The sequence below is a fragment of the Pseudophryne corroboree genome, chromosome 4 (genome assembly GCF_028390025.1).
Source record: "Pseudophryne corroboree isolate aPseCor3 chromosome 4, aPseCor3.hap2, whole genome shotgun sequence".
NCBI lineage: Eukaryota > Metazoa > Chordata > Amphibia > Anura > Myobatrachidae > Pseudophryne > Pseudophryne corroboree.
The window spans coordinates 240412160-240430959 of NC_086447.1; the positions used below are offsets into that span (position 1 = coordinate 240412160).

General features: G+C 45.8%; 1 protein-coding gene across 1 annotated transcript in view; it reads left to right on the top strand.

Annotated features, from left to right (window-relative positions):
- Positions 1-18800, top strand: part of SLC9A9 (solute carrier family 9 member A9) — a 1718538-nt gene that overhangs the window by 96017 nt on the left and 1603721 nt on the right. Inside the window, 1 exon segment of the mRNA XM_063915975.1 lies at positions 12484-12686. Within this exon segment, the coding sequence (XP_063772045.1) occupies positions 12484-12686 (203 nt within the window).

The following is an 18800-nucleotide window of genomic DNA, read 5'->3' on the forward strand; positions in this document are numbered from 1 at the left end:
ATATATATATATATATATATATATATATATATAAAATGTATGTAATAGGCTCTGGTTTGCTAAATTTGAAGTGGCATTTTGTTTTTGTTGATATGTGTGTACTATTCTGCGGTGTGCACAAGGTGGTGAATATTGGACAGCAGCGGAAAGAACTGTTGGAGCACACCGACTGGATAGACTTGACAAGTAACTTTGGTTTATTTGTAGTATACAGGCAGGGCCATAACTAGGTGTGTGCAAAGGGGGCACCGCACATAGCGCTGCATGGCAGGGGGTGCCGTTGATGGCACTTGTCAATTATCTGTTTTAATTAGTTTCACCATCATCTCTAGTCTGTAGCTGTCTTCTATCCTGACCCCTTCTGTCGCTAAAACCTATACAAGATTCATGAACTCAACTTGAGATTTCTTTGTTATTCAGTCACACCGTCCTTTATTACATTTCAAGATGCTAACATACCCGGGATTTGAACCCATTGCCTGTGGCATTGCAGTCAGAAAATCTATTCATTGAGCTATGAATACTAACTATTTGAAGCTTACCTTGTACTTTTTGAAAAAATTATCAGCATTGCAGCTGAGCAGATCTATGTGGTGTGTGGCTGCAAGAGATTGGATTGCGGCTGCACACTACATAGATCTGCTCATTTGCAAAGTTGATTATTATTTTACAAAGTACCAGTAGCTTCATATACAGATGTTGCCTCGCTCATCTAGCCTTCTCTGCTGTGCCTAGGTGCACCATGGGTTATTAGCATAAGCCTTTCATCTATTGTTCTCAGCTACAATACAATACAGAGAGAACAATACAGCAGGGGATTAAGGGGGTCATTCAGATCTGATCGCTCGCTAGCGTTTTTTGCAGGCTGAAGTGATCGCAGCGGCTGAGTAAGTTCTGGGCAACTCAGAAACTGCATAAAGTTTTTTTGTACCGCTTGGCTGCACATGCGATCGCACACTTGCAAAGCAAAAATACACTCCCCTATGGGCGGCGACTATGCGAACACAGGACTGCAAAAACCAGCTAGCGAGCGATCAGATCTGAATGACCCCCTAAGTATTGCAGCAGGGGATTAAGTCCGACTGCCCAGGCTCTGTTAATCCTATTAAAGGGATAGATGAGGAGGGCTCCATCTGTAGTTCTCATAGGGGGGGTCTTTCAGATCTGATCGCTGCTGTGTGTTTTCGCACAGCGGGCGATCAGATCCAAAGTGCGCATGTGTCAGAGCCGCACTGCGCCGGCTCGTTGCACCACTGCAACGGGGATTGATGCCCTGCAACGGGATTGCGTGAAGGATCCGCACGGGCATTCAGAGGAAATTGACAGGAAGAGGGCATTTGTGGGTGGCAACTGGGGAGTGTCTGGAAAAATGCAGGTGTGTCCAAGCGTTTGAAGGTAGGGTGTCTGACGTCAATTCCAGTCCCGAACAGGCTGATGTGATCGCAGCGGCTGAGTAAGTCTTGGGCTGTGCAGAGACTTCATAAAATCAGTTTGTGCAGATCTGCTACACATGCGTTCACACACTTACACAGCGAAAATACACTCCCCCCGTAGGTGGCGACTATCTGAACCCAGGATAGCAAAAATCGCTGCCTAGCAATAAAATCTGAATTACCCCCCTTTTTGTGTATGCAGGATCCAATAGCTAAATGGGTGTGGTATGATAGATAGAATAGACTTAGTTCAACAGTGTCTAGGTCGACCACTATTGGACGACTGTAAGTAGGTCGACAAGGTTTCTAGTTCGACAGGGACTCTAGGTCGACATGTACTAGGTCAAAATGAGAAAGGGTCGTCATGAGTTTTTTACTTTTTTTGTGTCGTTTTGTTCGTAGAGTGACCGGAAACCCCAATTAGTGCACCGTGTTCACTCGCTATGCTTCGGGCAATGTTCCTCGCTCCGCTGCCGCTGCGCTCGGCACAGGTTACCATTCCCAATTGTAGTCCACGTGGATCATAAAGTATGAAAAAGCTTAAAAAATGGGAAAAAAATAATAATAATTTGAAAAACTCACGTCGACCTTTTGTCATGTTGAACTAGTAAATGTCAACATAGAGTCTCTGTCGACCTAGAAACCATGTCAACCTACTTACTGTCGACCAATAGTGGTTGACCTAGACAGTGTCAACCTAAGTCTTATCTACCTAGAGACCGGATCTCTAGCTCAATGAGTAGGGTGTTTGATTAGAATTCAACAGCTTATAGGTTTGAATCCTGGGTATGGCAGTATATTAAAATGCGTTATTTAATAAAGGGTATTGTAACTGACTAACTAATTGTAAAGGGCAACGGAATATGCTGCGCTATATAAGAAACTGCTAATAAATAAATAAAATAACAACAAGCTCTCAAGTTAAGTGCATAAATGTGGTATAACAATGATTTGTGTCCAAATCCATTTTCTTACAGTGGTTTCTAAGTGTGTGTGTGTAATATATATATATATATATATATATATAGATATAGATATATGTATATATAAATGTGGGAAGGGGAATCATAGTATGGGCGTTCTCTGGGATCAATCTTGTCATCCCCTTGCCGATGAGGCATGCACCTTATGTCCCTATTGAAAAAACGGGGGAGACGCCAATTCTCTCTTTGGCACAGGGCACCAAAAAGACTAGTTTCGGCTGTGTATACGGATGTTGTACAGACATATTCACAGACAGGTTGCTGAGATGGAGCGGAGCTTACAGCAGACCAGCCTGTCATGTATGTACCTTGCAGCAGGATATGCAGACAAAAGGGCAACACTGAAAACGGTTGAGTTGGTCTCGAACACATCTGTCTTTCCAATTTATCCCAGATGCTCTCAGTGGGGTTAAGATCTCGACTCTGAGCCGGGCAGTCCATCTGGGTTACTAAATTGTATACCAGTCTAGCATCATCCTGGAAACATGACATTGCGCATCCTATGATGATCCCCTTTTCAAACTCCGTTAGCTCCTACTATCAAGCTATTAGTTAGCAAATGATCTAATCAGTGCCCCTCTACCAGTTTTATACCTTCACGAACACGTGTCAGCTATCACTTTTGTCTACACAGCGTAGCAGCATTTCCCACAGAGCTAATTAAGACACATCCGTGTACCACTGTGGAGCTCAAACACAGTGACAAGATGGCGCCGCACATGCGCAGACTAAGCTTCTGTGGCCATCTTGGTAAAGGAATATGCTTCAGTTCTGGAGTATAATAGAGAGAAGCGCAATAGCACACTCTCTGTTCCAACATTTTTAGTGCAGAACAACGTGATTATTACTGTTGCAGCTTTCTGAACACAGGAAGTGCTGTAGACAAGCTGATCATTTTAAAAATGTTTTAACAAAAATGATGGAGAAAAATGAATAACAATGTTTGCATTTAAAAAAGGAAGAAAAAAGTGCAGTAAAACAGTGTAATTGAACAGCTTTAGAACAACAACTGTTACGCTTAATAAGAGACTAGGGCCCTCATTCCGAGTCGTTCGCTCGGTAATTTTCTTCGCATCGCAGTGAAATTCCGCTTAGTACGCATGCGCAATATTCGCACTGCGACTGCGCCAAGTAATTTTACAATGAAGATAGTATTTTTACTCACGGCTTTTTCTTCGCTCTGGCGAACGTAGTGTGATTGACAGGAAATGGGTGTTACTGGGCGGAAACAGGCCGTTTTATGGGCGTGTGGATAAAAACGCTACCGTTTCCGGAAAAAACGCAGGAGTGGCCGGAGAAACGGGGGAGTGTCTGGGCGAACGCTGGGTGTGTTTATGACGTCAAACCAGGAACGACAAGCACTGAACTGAACGCAGATGCCGAGTAAGTCTGAAGCTACTCTGAAACTGCTAAGTAGTTTGTAATCGCAATATTGCGAATACATCGGTCGCAATTTTAAGAAGCTAAGATACACTCCCAGTAGGCGTAGGCTTAGCGTGAGCAACTCTGCTAAATTCGCCTTGCGAGCGATCAACTCGGAATGAGGGCCTATAGTCTATTTATTGCTCAATAAAACATCTCTATTTTTTATTATTTCTTCACTCAAAGAACATGGCTATTTTGCTATTTTGAATGCAACAGTGACAGAAAATGAAACATCCATAAGATAACAGTATCTCTTTTGCAGAAGACATTGCTCGCTAAACCTACCTTTTATTCTGAAGTCTCTCAGACATGTAGTTACATTTACTAATTCAGCAAGAAGAGCCCCATGTTCCTATTGTTCCATCTCCCAGCAGGCACAGGGAGTTTATACAATACGGCATGTCTGTCTTAAGCTGAACACCAGTAGCTCTTGATCTAAGCGCCAAGTTCTTGCCCCCTCCTGGTTGCTGCCAGGTTTTTGGAAGAATTGTATTGGTGCAAAACTAAGAGCCTGATTCCGAAATCCATGTTCCATATTTAGCCATTTTCTCTATCGTCCTAGTGGATGCTGGGGTTCCTGAAAGGACCATGGGGAATAGCGGCTCCGCAGGAGACAGGGCACAAAAAGTAAAGCTTTAGGATCAGGTGGTGTGCACTGGCTCCTCCCCCTATGACCCTCCTCCAAGCCTCAGTTAGATTTTTGTGCCCGGCCGAGAAGGGTGCAATCTAGGTGGCTCTCCTAAAGAGCTGCTTAGAAAAGTTTAGCTTAGGTTTTTTATTTTACAGTGAGTCCTGCTGGCAACAGGATCACTGCAACGAGGGACTTAGGGGAGAAGAAGTGAACTCACCTGCGTGCAGGATGGATTGGCTTCTTTGGCTACTGGACATTAGCTCCAGAGGGACGATCACAGGTACAGCCTGGATGGTCACCGGAGCCTCGCCGCCGGCCCCCTTGCAGATGCTGAAACAAGAAGAAGGTCCAGAATCGGCGGCATGAAGACTCCTCAGTCTTCTTAAGGTAGCGCACAGCACTGCAGCTGTGCGCCATTTCCTCTCAGCACACTTCACACGGCAGTCACTGAGGGTGCAGGGCGCTGGGAGGGGGGCGCCCTGGGAGGCAATGAAAACCTATTTTTGGCTAAAAATACCTCACATATAGCCTCCGGGGGCTATATGGAGATATTTAACCCCTGCCAGAATCCGTTAAGAGCGGGAGACGAGGCCGCCGAAAAAGGGGCGGGGCCTATCTCCTCAGCACACAGCGCCATTTTCCCTCACAGAAAGGCTGGAGGGAAGGCTCCCAGGCTCTCCCCTGCACTGCACTACAGAAACAGGGTTAAAACAGAGAGGGGGGGCACTAATTTGGCGTTAGAAATATATAAAAAAAGATGCTATAAGGGAAAACACTTATATAAGGTTGTCCCTATATAATTATAGCGTTTTTGGTGTGTGCTAGCAAACTCTCCCTCTGTCTCTCCAAAGGGCTAGTGGGTCCTGTCCTCTATCAGAGCATTCCCTGTGTGTGTGCTGTGTGTCGGTACGTGTGTGTCGACATGTATGAGGACGATGTTGGTGAGGAGGCGGAGAAATTGCCTGTAATGGTGATGTCACTCTCTAGGGAGTCGACACCGGAATGGATGGCTTATTTAGGGAATTACGTGATAATGTCAACACGCGGCAAGGTCGGTTGACGACATGAGACGGCCGACAAACAATTAGTACCGGTCCAGACGTCTCAAAAACACCGTCAGGGGTTTTAAAACGCCCGTTTACTTTAGTCGGTCGACACAGACACAGACAGGGACACTGAATCCAGTGTCGACGGTGAATAAACAAACGTATTCCTTATTAGGGCCACACGTTAAGGGCAATGAAGGAGGTGTTACATATTTCTGATACTACAAGTACCACAAAAGAGGGTATTATGTGGGATGTGAAAAAACTACCGTAGTTTTTCCTGAATCAGATAAATTAAATGAAGTGTGTGATGATGCGTGGGTTCCCCCCGATAGAAAATATGGGCGGTATACCCTTTCCCGCCAGAAGTTAGGGCGCGTTGGGAAACACCCCTTAGGGTGGATAAGGCGCTCACACGCTTATCAGAACAAGTGGCGGTACCGTCTATAGATAGGGCCGTCCTCAAGGAGCCAGCTGACAGGAGGCTGGAAAATATTATAAAAAGTATATACACACATACTGGTGTTATACTGCGACCAGCGATCGCCTCAGCCTGGATGTGCAGAGCTGGGGTGGCTTGGTCGGATTCCCTGACTAAAAATATTGATACCCTTGACAGGGACAGTATTTTATTGACTATAGAGCATTTAAAGGATGCATTTCTATATATGCGAGATGCACAGAGGGATATTTGCACTCTGGCATCAAGAGTAAGTGCGATGTCCATATCTGCCAGAAGATGTTTATGGACACGACAGTGGTCAGGTGATGCAGATTCCAAACGGCACAAAGGTGTATTGCCGTATAAAGGAAGAGGAGTTATTTGGGGTCGGTCCATCGGACCTGGTGGCCACGGCAACTGCTGGAAAATCCACCGTTTTTACCCTAAGTCACATCTCTGCAGAAAAAGACACCGTCTTTTCAGCTTCAGTCCTTTCGTCCCTATAAGAGTCATATCTGCCCAGGGATAGAGGAAAGGGAAGAAGACTGCAGCAGGCAGCCCATTCCCAGGAACAGAAGCGTTCCACCGCTTCTGACAAGCTCTCAGCAGGACGCTGAGACCGTACAGGACCCCTGGATCCTACAAGTAGTATCCCAGGGGTACAGATTGGAATGTCGAGACGTTTCCCCTGCGCAGGCTCCTGAAGTCTGCTTTACCAAGGTCTCCCTCCGACAAGGAGGCAGTATGGGAAACAATTCACGAGCTGTATTCCCAGCAGGTGATAATTAAATTACCCCTCCTACAACAAGAAAAGGGGTATTATTCCACACTATATTGTGGTACTGAAGCCAGAAGGCTAGGTGAGACCTATTCTAAATCTAAAAAAATTTGAACACTTACAAAGGTTCAAATCAAGATGGAGTCACTCAGAGCAGTGATAACGAACCGGGAAGAAGGGGACTATATGGTGTCCCGAGACATCAGGGATGCTTACCTCCATGTCCCAAATTTGCCCTTATCACTAAGGGTACCTCAGGTTCGTGGTACAGAACTGTCACTATCAGTTTCAGACGCTGCCGTTTGGATTGTCCACGGCACCCCGGGTCTTTACCAAGGTAATGGCCGAAATGATGGTTCTTCTTCGAAGAAAAGGCGTCTTAATTATCCCTTACTTGGACGATCTCCTGATAAGGGCAAAGTCCAGGGAACAGTTGGAGGTCGGAGTAGCACTATCTCGGATACTGTTACAACAGCAGGGGTGGATTCTAAATATTCCAAATTCGCAGCTGATCCCGACAACAAGTCTCCTGTGCTTAGGGATGATTCTGGACACAGTCCAGAAAAAGGTATTTCTCCCGGAAGAGAAAGCCAGGGAGTTATCCGAGCTAGTCAGGAACCTCCTAAAATCAGTGCATCATTGCACAAGGGCCATGGTAAAAAAATGGTGACTTCCTTCGAAGCAATTCCAGTCGGCAGATTTCATGCAAGAACTTTTCAGTGGGATCTGCTGGACAAATGGTCCGGATCGCATCTTCAGATGCATCAGCGGATAACCCTATATCCAAGGACAAGGGTGTCTCTCCTGTGGTGGTTACAGAGTGCTCATCTTCTAGAGGGCCGCAGATTCGGCATTCAGTTTTGGATGTTGGTGACCACGGAGGCCAGCCCGAGAGGCTGGGGAGCAGTCACACAAGGAAAAAATTTCCAGGGAGTGTGATCAAGTCTGGAGACTTTTCTCCACATAAATATAGCTAAGGGTAAATTTATAATGCTCTACGCTTAGCAAGACCTCTGCTTCAAGGTCAGCCGGTATTGATCCAGTGGGATAAAACATCACGGCAGTCGCCCACGTAAATAGACAGGGCGGCACAAGAAGCAGGAGGGCAGTGGCAAAAACTGCAAGGACTTTTCGCTGGGCGGAAAATCATGTGATAGCACTGTCAGCAGTGTTTCATTCCGGGAATGGAAACTGGGAAGCAGACTTCCTCAGTAGGCACGACCTCCACCCGGCAGAGTGGGAACTTCATGGGGAAGTTTTCCACATGATTGTAAACCGTTGGGAATTACCAAAGGTGGACATGATGGCGTCCCGTCTGAACAAAAAACGGGACAGGTATTGCGCCAGGTTAAGAGACCCTCAGGCAATAGCTGTGGATGTTCTGGTAACACCGTGGGTGTACCAGTCGGTGTATGTGTTCCATCCTCTGCTTTTCATACCTAAGGTACTGAGAATTATAAGACGTAGAGGAGTAAGAACTATACTCATGGCTCCGGATTGGCCAAGAAGGACTTGGTACCCGGAACTTCAAGAGATGCTCACAGAGGACTTATGGCCTCTGCCGCTAAGAAGGGACTTGTTTCAGCAAGTACCATGTCTGTTCCAAGACTTACCGCAGCTGCGTTTGACGGCATGGCGGTGGAACGCCGGATCCTAAGGGAAAAGGCATTCAGGAAGAGGTCATTCCTACCCTGGTCAAAGCCAGAAAGGAGGTGACCGCACAACATTATCACCACTTGTGGCGAAAATATGTTGCGTGGTGTGAGGCCAGGAAGGCCCCACGAAGAAATTTCAACTCGGTCGATTCCTGCATTTCCTGCAAACAGGGGTGTCTATGGGCCTCAAATTGGGGTCCATTAAGGTTCAAATTTCGGCCCTGTCGATTTTTCTTCCAGAAAGAATTGGCTTCAGTTCCTGAAGTCCAGAAGTTTGTCAAGGGAGTATTGCATATACAACCCCCTTTTGTGCCTCCAGTGGCACTGTGGGATCTCAACGTAGTTCTGGGATTCCTCAAAACACATTGGTTTAAAACCAGTCAAATCTGTGGATTTGAAGCATCTCACATGAAAAGTGAACATGCTCTTGGACCTGGCCTGGACCAGGCGAGTGTAAAATTGGTGTTTTTTTTCTCAAAAAAGCCCATATCTGTTTGTCCATTCGGACAGGGCAGAGCTGCGGACTCGTCCCCAGTTCTCTCCCTAAGGTGGTGTCAGTGTTTCACCTGAACCAGCTAATTGTGGTGTCTTGTGCCTACTAGGGACTTGGAGGACTCCAAGTTGCTAGATGTGGTCAGGGCCCTGAAAATATAGGTTCCAGGACGGCTGGAGTCAGGAAAACTGACTTGCTGTTATCCTGTATGCACCCAACAAACTGGGTGCTCTTGCTTCTAAGCAGACTGTTGCTAGTTGGATGTGTAATACAATTCAGCTTGCACATTCTGTGGCAGGCCTGCCACAGCCAAAATATGTAAATGCCCATTCCACAAGGAAGGTGGGCTCATCTTGGGCGGCTGCCCGAGGGGTCTCGGCTTTACAACTTTGCCGAGCGGCTATTTAGTCAGGGGCAAACACGTTTGTAAAATCCTACAAATTTGATAACCTGGCTAAGGAGGACCTGGAGTTCTCTCATTCGGTGCTGCAGAGTCATCCGCACTCTCCCGCCCGTTTGGGAGCTTTGGTATAATCCCCATGGTCCTTTCAGGAACCCCAGCATCCACTAGGACGATAGAGAAAATAAGAATTTACTTACCGATAATTCTATTTCTCGGAGTCCGTAGTGGATGCTGGGCGCCCATCCCAAGTGCGGATTATCTGCAATACTTGTACATAGTTACAAAAATCGGGTTATTATTGTTGTGAGCCATCTTTCAGAGGCTCCGCTGTTATCATACTGTTAACTGGGTTCAGATCACAGGTTGTACAGTGTGATTGGTGTGGCTGGTATGAGTCTTACCCGGGATTCATAAATCCTTCCTTATTGTGTACGCTCGTCCGGGCACAGTATCCTAACTGAGGCTTGGAGGAGGGTCATAGGGGGAGGAGCCAGTGCACACCACCTGATCCTAAAGCTTTACTTTTTGTGCCCTGTCTCCTGCGGAGCCGCTATTCCCCATGGTCCTTTCAGGAACCCCAGCATCCACTACGGACTCCGAGAAATAGAATTATCGGTAAGTAAATTCTTATTTTCTAGTATGGTCTCATTAGCCAATTATTATGAACTAGCCTAATTCGTTTGCAGACTGTTTTTGTAATCTCCCACATTTAGTATTGTTCTGGTATGAAGGAATTCATTGAAAGACTTGATTTAAAAATCTCCCATATTTTGTTGCATAAAGATCTATTTAATGTTTTAAGATACTGCAAATGTTCACATGTATTTTTTTGGGATGGTATCGGTCTCCCGGAGCTTGGGCTGCCGGCAGTCAAAATACAGACAGCGGCATCCCGACGTTCAGGATCCTGACACCTAGAAGGTAAGTATGCTCAGGGCCGGTGCTAAGTTGTTCGGCGCCCTCCTGCAAACTATAAATTTGAGCCCTCCCATACTTTAGAAAGGGACAGCGCACATAATGCCCCCTGTAGCAGTGACGCTTATACACATAATGCTCCCTGTAGTAGTGCCGCTTACACACAATGCCCCCTGTGGTAGTGCTGCTTATACACAATGCCCCCTGTATTAGTGGCGCTTACACACGTAACGCCCCCTGTACCAGTGACGGTTACACACGTAACACCTCATGTACCAGTGACTCTTACACACGTAACGCCTCCTGTACCAGTGACACTTACACACGTAACGCCTCCTGTACCAGTGACGCTTACACACGTAACGCCTCCTGTACCAGTAATGCTTACACACGTAATGCCCCCTGTACCAGTGATGCTTACACACGTAACGCCCCCTGTACCAGTGACACTTACACACGTAATGCCCCCTGTACCAGTGATGCTTACACACGTAACGCCCCCTGTACCAGTGACACTTACACACGTAACGCCCCCTGTACCAGTGACGCTTACACACGTAACGCCTCCTGTACCAGTAACACATAATGCTCCCTGTAGTAGTGCCGCTTACACACAATGCCCCCTGTGGTAGTGCTGCTTATACACAATGCCCCCTGTATTAGTGGCGCTTACACACGTAACGCCCCCTGTACCAGTGACGCTTACACACGTAATGCCTCCTGTACCAGTCACGCAAACACACGTAACGCCCCCTGTACCACTGATGCTACACACGTAACGTCTCCGGTACCAGTGATGCTTACACACATAATGCCTCCTGTACCAGTGACACTTACACACGTAACGCCTCCTGTGCCAGTAATGCTTACACATATAATGCCCCCTGTACCAGTGATGCTTACACACGTAACACCTCCTGTACCAGTGACGCTTACACACGTAACCCACCCTGTACCACTGACGCTTACACATGTAACGCCCCCTGTACCACTGACGCTTACACACGTAACGCCCACTGTGCCAGAGACGCTTACACATGTAACGCCTCCTGTACCAGTGATGATTACACACATAACGCCCCCTGTACCAGTGACGCTTACACATGTAATGCCTCCTGTACCAGTAATGCTTACACATATAATGCCCCCTGTACCAGTGATGCTTACACACGTAACACCTCCTGTACCAGTGACACTTATACACGTAACGCCCCCTGTACCAGTGATGCTTACACACGTAACGCGCCCTGTACCACTGACGCTTACACATGTAACGCCCCCAGTACCACTGACGCTTACACACGTAACGCCCACTGTGCCAGAGACGCTTACACATGTAACGCCTCCTGTACCAGTGATGATTACACACATAACGCCCCCTGTACCAGTGACGCTTACACATGTAACGCCTCCTGTACCAGTGATGCTTACACACATAACGCCCCCTGTACCAGTGACGCTTACACACATTATGCCGCAAAGTCATACACACACTGTACATACATTACACACATACACACATACATATACACAGATTCTGTAACACACACACATACACACACACACACTTTCACTCACTCACTTGTTTTCCAGCCACTTACATAAGGAAGTCTCTGGCAGCTTATCTCCTGTGTTGCAGTCTGCAGCCTGGTCCCATGTAGCTCCGCCCCTTATTACAGTGTATACCTGCCCCCTTTTAGGTCCGCACACTGCACTGTGAGTCTGTAACAGGGGAGGGCAGCGGAGGCTTGTAGCTGCCGGCGCCGCTGCCTGTCATGGAGTGTTACAGGCGCAGCAGCCGGCAGCAGCAGGGGGGACAGGGCAGCACAGCAGGGACATCAGCTCAGCACAGGGATACAGAGCAGGGAGAGTGCCTCTCCTCCCTAGTGCCTCCCAGCTTTGCATCCCTTTGCTGAGCGGTTAGCGCCGGGCCGGAGTATACTAAACCTAATCCCTAACCTCCCTAACCCTCCTTACCCACAGCCCATCCCTAACACCCACCCAGCATAACAAGATCAACTGCCGGGATCCCAAACACTGGGACCATGACCGGATCCCTTTTTTTTGTCCTATTGTCTTTTTCCATAGATTATTAAATAGAAAATGTGATCGGAATGAATAAAATGATGTATAATGCTCAACGTTTAACTGAACCTGACAATCCAGTCTCATTACACAATGCTTTAACATTTAGCCTCCAGCGGAAATATTTTAGAGACTTCTGTGTTTGGGTCTTAATAATAGATGGAAATAAAGGATTCCATTCCTTTTCTTTGCAGGTTTGGTAATGGGACTAATAATACGCTATGCTACAAAATCATATGAACTGGAGAGCGGAGCTGTTTATGACTGCGAGAGCCTGAAGAGCAGTCCTGTTGTGCTGCTTATTAATATCACAGACCATGTTTACCAGTATGAGTACCGGGGGGAAGTCAGCAAGCACAACGTTCACAACGACCAGGGAAATGCCATGCTACAAAAGGTAACACGTCGGTAACATGAGGTCAGCCTCTTATCTACTGTACTTTTACAATCATTAAGTCATTTCGCTGTTCCTTCATACACCACATCTGTATACTGACTGAGGTCACACAAGGTATATGATTGGGGTGAGGGTATAAAGCGTTCTGTACTACAGAAAAGCAACAGAGTTTAAAAGAAATAAATGAATGTAATTGATGTATAGTGTATGTTTTGCAAAGCAGTAATATTTTCATATACATTTCATTATAAAGTATGTGAATGTTCTTTGAAAGTCGATATGCACTCTGGTTTCTGCACATTCTTCAGGTAATTGTCATCAGGTACTGGTCAGGATGCTGGTTCCCTTCCAAGATGAAATCCTAAATCATACACAGGTCCACTGTCGCCTGCGAATTATGTTTCTTTTATCTTTTTTTATTTTTGTAATGTAATGCAGATCTTTTTATTGCTAGAACAACATTTGGCAGATCCTAAATTGGAAAAAATGTTCAATGTAAGAATTTCAGCGGGTTCTCTTGTGATCAGACGTTAGGTGCTGAACTTAACTGGTGTGTGTGAATGTAACAGTAGGTGTATAGATTGTAAGCCTGCGAGCAGGGCCCTCTTACCTCTTTGTCTGTATGTTATTGCCCACTCTTGTTTTATTACTGTTTGTTCCCAACTGTAAAGAAAAACGGAATGTGCTGGCGCTATACACAGCTGTTAATACAATAAAAAAATAATAATTGTGGAAGCTGGGAACACCACCTTTTATTATGTACATTTTGGTTTACAATTCCGCTTATGTACGCAAGATCATTGGCTGACCATGTTTTCCAGATTGTTCCATCCAACTGTAACAGAGTATGATTGAGTTGTTGTTTTTTTATCTGGCCCACTTATGCAATGTTAAACAAATTGTTCAAAGACAATGATACTGGCTTCCTGATCTCACAGTGTGTGGTCAGCTTATTAGTATACACAACATATACAGAAAGAATAGTTCTTCTGGGATGTAGTTATGTGACCGAAGGTCCAGGGGCGTTTCACCAGAGGAGGGGCATGTGTGCACCTCCGGGTGGGCCCCCTCCTCTGTATGGTGCTGTAGACTCCGGCACTGTGCCGGAGTCTACTGCACATGCGCAGGTCTCCGGAAACATGGCATCAGCTATGATTTGGAGAACAATTTGGCTACCGCGCATGCGTGGTGGCCATTTTGGTGATTTCCACCGCGTACGCAGCGCCCAACGCTGGACTCCAGAAAGTTCAGTATTTAAATGGGTGCAGTGTGTGTGGTGTGGGCCCCCCCTGGACCCAGGAGCCTGTGTGCACCGCACACATTGCACCCATTGTAGAAACGTCATTGCGAAGGTCACATAACCTCCCCCTGCATCCCACCCACTCAAAATACAGACAGTCGGCATGCCGACTAGAAGGGACTATTCCCACTCCATTTGTGTCCACGACACCCATAGTGTGGGAATAGAACCTGTGGTGAGCGCAGGATCCCGGTGTCAGGATGATGACCGTTGTTGCCGCCAGTAATGTTCCTGACCCCAACCTGTTCTTCCTGTCTTTTGTTTGTCAAAGTGAAAAACACACATCAAATTATGCCACATTAGATTCATCCATTCACAATGAAGATCTGAAACAGCCCCAGCATTCTAGCGCATGCACAATAAGGGGTGCACTCCCCTTTCTTTATGTATGTCAGCCAGCCCCTGGCTCTCTGTGTGCCATACAGCCCAGCAGAGCTGCTTGGCTAGGTTGTTATTACGGACCAGCCCATCAGGCCATCGGCCCTTCTGGCATTTGCCAGAAGTGCCAGATGGCCAGTACGGCCCTGTGTGTGACGTGCCACTAGGGCTGGGAGTTTGTTCAGAGACCCTCATAATAAGTAGAGATGTGCGGCGGGCACTTTTCGTGTTTTGGTTTTGGTTCTGGTTCCATCCTCGTGTTTTGGATCTGGATTGGTTTTGTCAAAACCACCCTTTCATGTTTTGGTTTTGGATCTGGATGATTTTTGGAAAAAAACACAAAAACAGCTAAAATCACAGAATTTGGGGGTAATTTTGATCCTACGGTATTATTAACCTCAATAACATTCATTTCCACTCATTTCCAGTCTATTCTGAACACCTCACAATAATGGCCCTCATTCCGAGTTGTTCGCTCGCTAGCTGCTTTTAGCAGCATTGCACACGCTAAGCCGCCCTCTGGGAGTGTATATTAGCATAGCAGAATTGCGAACGAAAGATTAGCAGAATTGCGAATAGAAATTTCTTAGCAGTTTCTGAGTAGCTCCAGACTTACTCAGCCATTGCGATCAGTTCAGTCAGTTTCGTTCCTGGTTTGACGTTACAAACACACCCAGCGTTCGCCCAGACACTCCCCCATTTCTTCAGACACTCCCGCGTTTTTCCCAGAAACGCCAGCGTTTTTTCGCACACTCCCAGAAAACGGCCAGTTTCCGCCCAGAAACACCCACTTCCTGTCAATCACAGTCCGATCACCAGAACGATGAAAAATCCTTGTTATGCCGTGAGTAAAATACCTAACTTTTGTGTAAAATAACTAACCGCATGCGCTCTGCGAACCTTGCGCATGCGCAGTAAGCGACTAATCGCAATATAGCGAAAATCGGCAACGAGCGAACAACTCGGAATGAGGGCCATTGTTTTTAGGCCAAAAGGTTGCACCGAGGTGGCTGGATGACTAAGCTAAGCGACACAAGTGTGTGGCACAAACACCTGGCCCATCTAGGAGTGGCACTGCAGTGGCAGACAGGATGGCACTTAAAAAAACTAAGCCCCAAACAGCACATCATGCAAAGAAGTAAAATAGGTGCAATGAGGTAGCTATATGACTAAGCTAAGCGATACAAGTGTGCGGCACAAACACCTGGCCCATCTAGGAGTGAGTTGCAGACAGGATGGCACTTAAAAAAAAATAGTCCCCAAACAGCAAATCATACAAAGAAGAAAAAGAGGTGCAATGAGGTAGCTGTATGACTAAGCTAAGCAACACAAGTCTGCGGCACAAACAACATGGGACGTGCTGGAATTTGCCCAGATGTAATACACGCACAATATTGGTGGCACAGGAGAGCGTACCCCTAAACCACACACACACACACACACACACACACACACACACACACACACACACACACACACACACACACACCAAAGCCTGTAAAATGAATTTGGATAATAATAACCCTTTTATTTGGAGCTATTATAATAATATGCAACACAGGCGGGCGTACCCCTACACCACACAGGGCATTCCCTGTAAAAATGATTTGGATAATAATATAAGTAATGTATATAAGCCTTTTATTTGGAGTAAATAATATACAGCACAGGACGCCACCACTCAACTTATGGCAGCACAAGACACCACCACTGGACTGATGCAGCACAAGACGGCACCACTGGACTGGACTTATACTGCAGTACCCCTGGAGTTGTACGGCAGTGTCAGACAGGATGGCACTTCAAAAACTAGTCCCCAAATAGCACATGATGCAAAGAAGAAAAAGAGGTGCATGATGGAAATGTCCTTGGGCCCTCCCACCCACCCTTATATTGTATAAACAGGACATGCACACTTTATCAAACCAATCATTTTGGTGACAGGGTCTGCCATACGACTGTGGCTGAAATAAGTGGTTTTTTTGACCCCCACCAAAAAAAGAAGAAATCAATCTCTCCTTGCACAAACTGGCCCTACAGAGGCAAAATGTCGACCTCATCCTCATCCTCCGATTCCTCACCCCTTTCAGTGTGTACATCCTCCTCCTCAGAGTATTAATTCATCCCCACTGGAATCCACCAACACAGGTCCCTGTGTACTTTCTGTAGGCAGTTGCTGGTAAAGGTCTTCCTGGATGAATTTATCATTCATTTTGATGAACATCATCTTCTCCACATTTTGTGGAAGTAACCTCCTACGCTGATCGCTGACAAGGTTACCGGCTGCACTAAACACTTTCGGAGTACACACTGGAGGGGGGGCAAATTAGGTAAAATAAATCCAGTTTGTGCAAGGGCCTTCAAATTGCCTCTTTTTCCTGCCAGTATACATACGGACTGTCTGACATCCCTTCTTGGATGCTGTCACTCATATAATCCTCCACCATTCTTTCAATGGTGACAGAATCATATGCAGTGACAGTAGACTTGTCAGTAATCGTTGGCAGGTCCTTTAGTCCGGACCAGATGTCAGCACTCGCTCCTGACTGCCCTGCATCACCGCCAGTAGGTGGGCTAGGAAATCTTATCCTTTTCCTTGCAGCCCCAGTTGCAGGAAAAAGTGAAGGAGGAGCTGTCGATGAGTCACGTTCCTCTTGAGTTGACAGTTCTCACCAGCAGGTCTTTGAACCTCTGCAGACTTGTGTCTGCCGGAAAGAGAGATACAACGTAGGCTTTAAACCTAGGATCGAGCACCGTGGCCAAAATGTAGTGCTCTGATTTCAACAGATTGACCACCCTTGAATCCTGCACAGATTAGAATTAGCCCTGTGTTTGGATAATAAAGCAGCTTCCTATAAGGGTAAAACGATTGTTAAATGAAAAAATAAGGAGCACTAGTTATGTTAAGTATATGCAAACACCTGTAATGATAGAGAGCGCTAATTAAATGTATGCAAACACCTGTGTAAAAAATAGTAAAATTGGTAATGTTTACAGCACTTTTGAGTGCTTTTGCAGGAGTCCGTTTTATGGGTTCCGTTATTTGACGGCTTTTATCTCCCGCACTGCAGCGGTGGTCCGGGGCTGGCTCACTAACTTTCCCTAACACTGCCTACCTTAGATTGGAGGTTGTCGGACTTCAGTTCTTTCTCCGCTCGGCTGGTTCCCGCACGGTGCTTCTTCATTCTCTCACCCATCGGCGCAGGCTGAGTGACGTGTTCTGATGTCAGATTCTCCTGCAGTCGCTTTCCAATGCGTTTCGGACCCATGGGTCCTTAATCATGGATAGCGTCCATATCCTCAATTGTTCTTTTTATGTTAAATCTTTATTAGTTAATTAGCTCAATTAAAAATCAATTAAAAGTTCTTTTGAACATTTTTTATTGTTTTTATTCACTGGTGTTTGCCTTGTTGTATCTTAATTATGTAATAAATTATTTTAAAATTAATTAGATATTATATGCATTATTACAAAAAGTCTAATGATAGTAGATAATTAGCGGTAATTATAAAATTAATATTAAATCCTGTATATATTTTATTACTATGTTTGAAATTTATAATAATAGATTATTTTGAAAATATATATGCACTATCTGTTTTTATTAAAAAACATTGTGACATTATTTGAATTATTTTAAAGGTAATTAATAAATATTATAAGAATGAATTAAAATCAAAATCTATATTAAGTCCTGTGGGTTCCAAAGTTTGTAAAATACACAAAATGGAAAGCTGCTCAATCAGATTGTAATGTCACTCAGGTGCTAAAAGGGAGGGGTAATTCTGTGTAGGAAAAAACTGTGTTCCCTAATGCACACAGAGTGAAAAATATTACTACATAATAGTCAGATAATACGGAGATCTTAGTTGCGTATATCTGCAGATATAGGGTTAAGCCCCCAGCCCGATCGACAAGGCTTCTCCGTCACTGGGGGTCCCTAATACTAGGTATGGGTCCGGGCTGCAGGACCCCATGATGTCGGCACAGGTCGGCCATCCCAGGTCAGCACACAGGTGAGAATTAATAGGGGTTAATAAGAAGCACAGAAGTGCTATGTAAGTGGTGTGATTAAAATAATATATACAAAGTGATAGGGAAAATCATAAGTGTTAATAAAGTGTTAGGGTGTGCCGACCTGAAGCAGCCCAGCCATGCCGACACAGGGGCCACCGCACCCCACACCCACCCCATAAATAATTACAAATATGTCTGGGTTAAATTCCCAGTGTAAGGCCACATGGTAATGGCTCCTACAGCATCTGAGAGCCAGCTTACCTGGGGATACCCCTGGCTTCCCCTATGGCACTCTGGAGTCAGCAATCCCTCCTAATGCTGACCCATCTATGCCTCTCTAAATACAATACACAAAATGGAAAGCTGCTCAATCAGATTGTAATGTCACTCAGGTGCTAAAAGGGAGGGGTAATTCTTT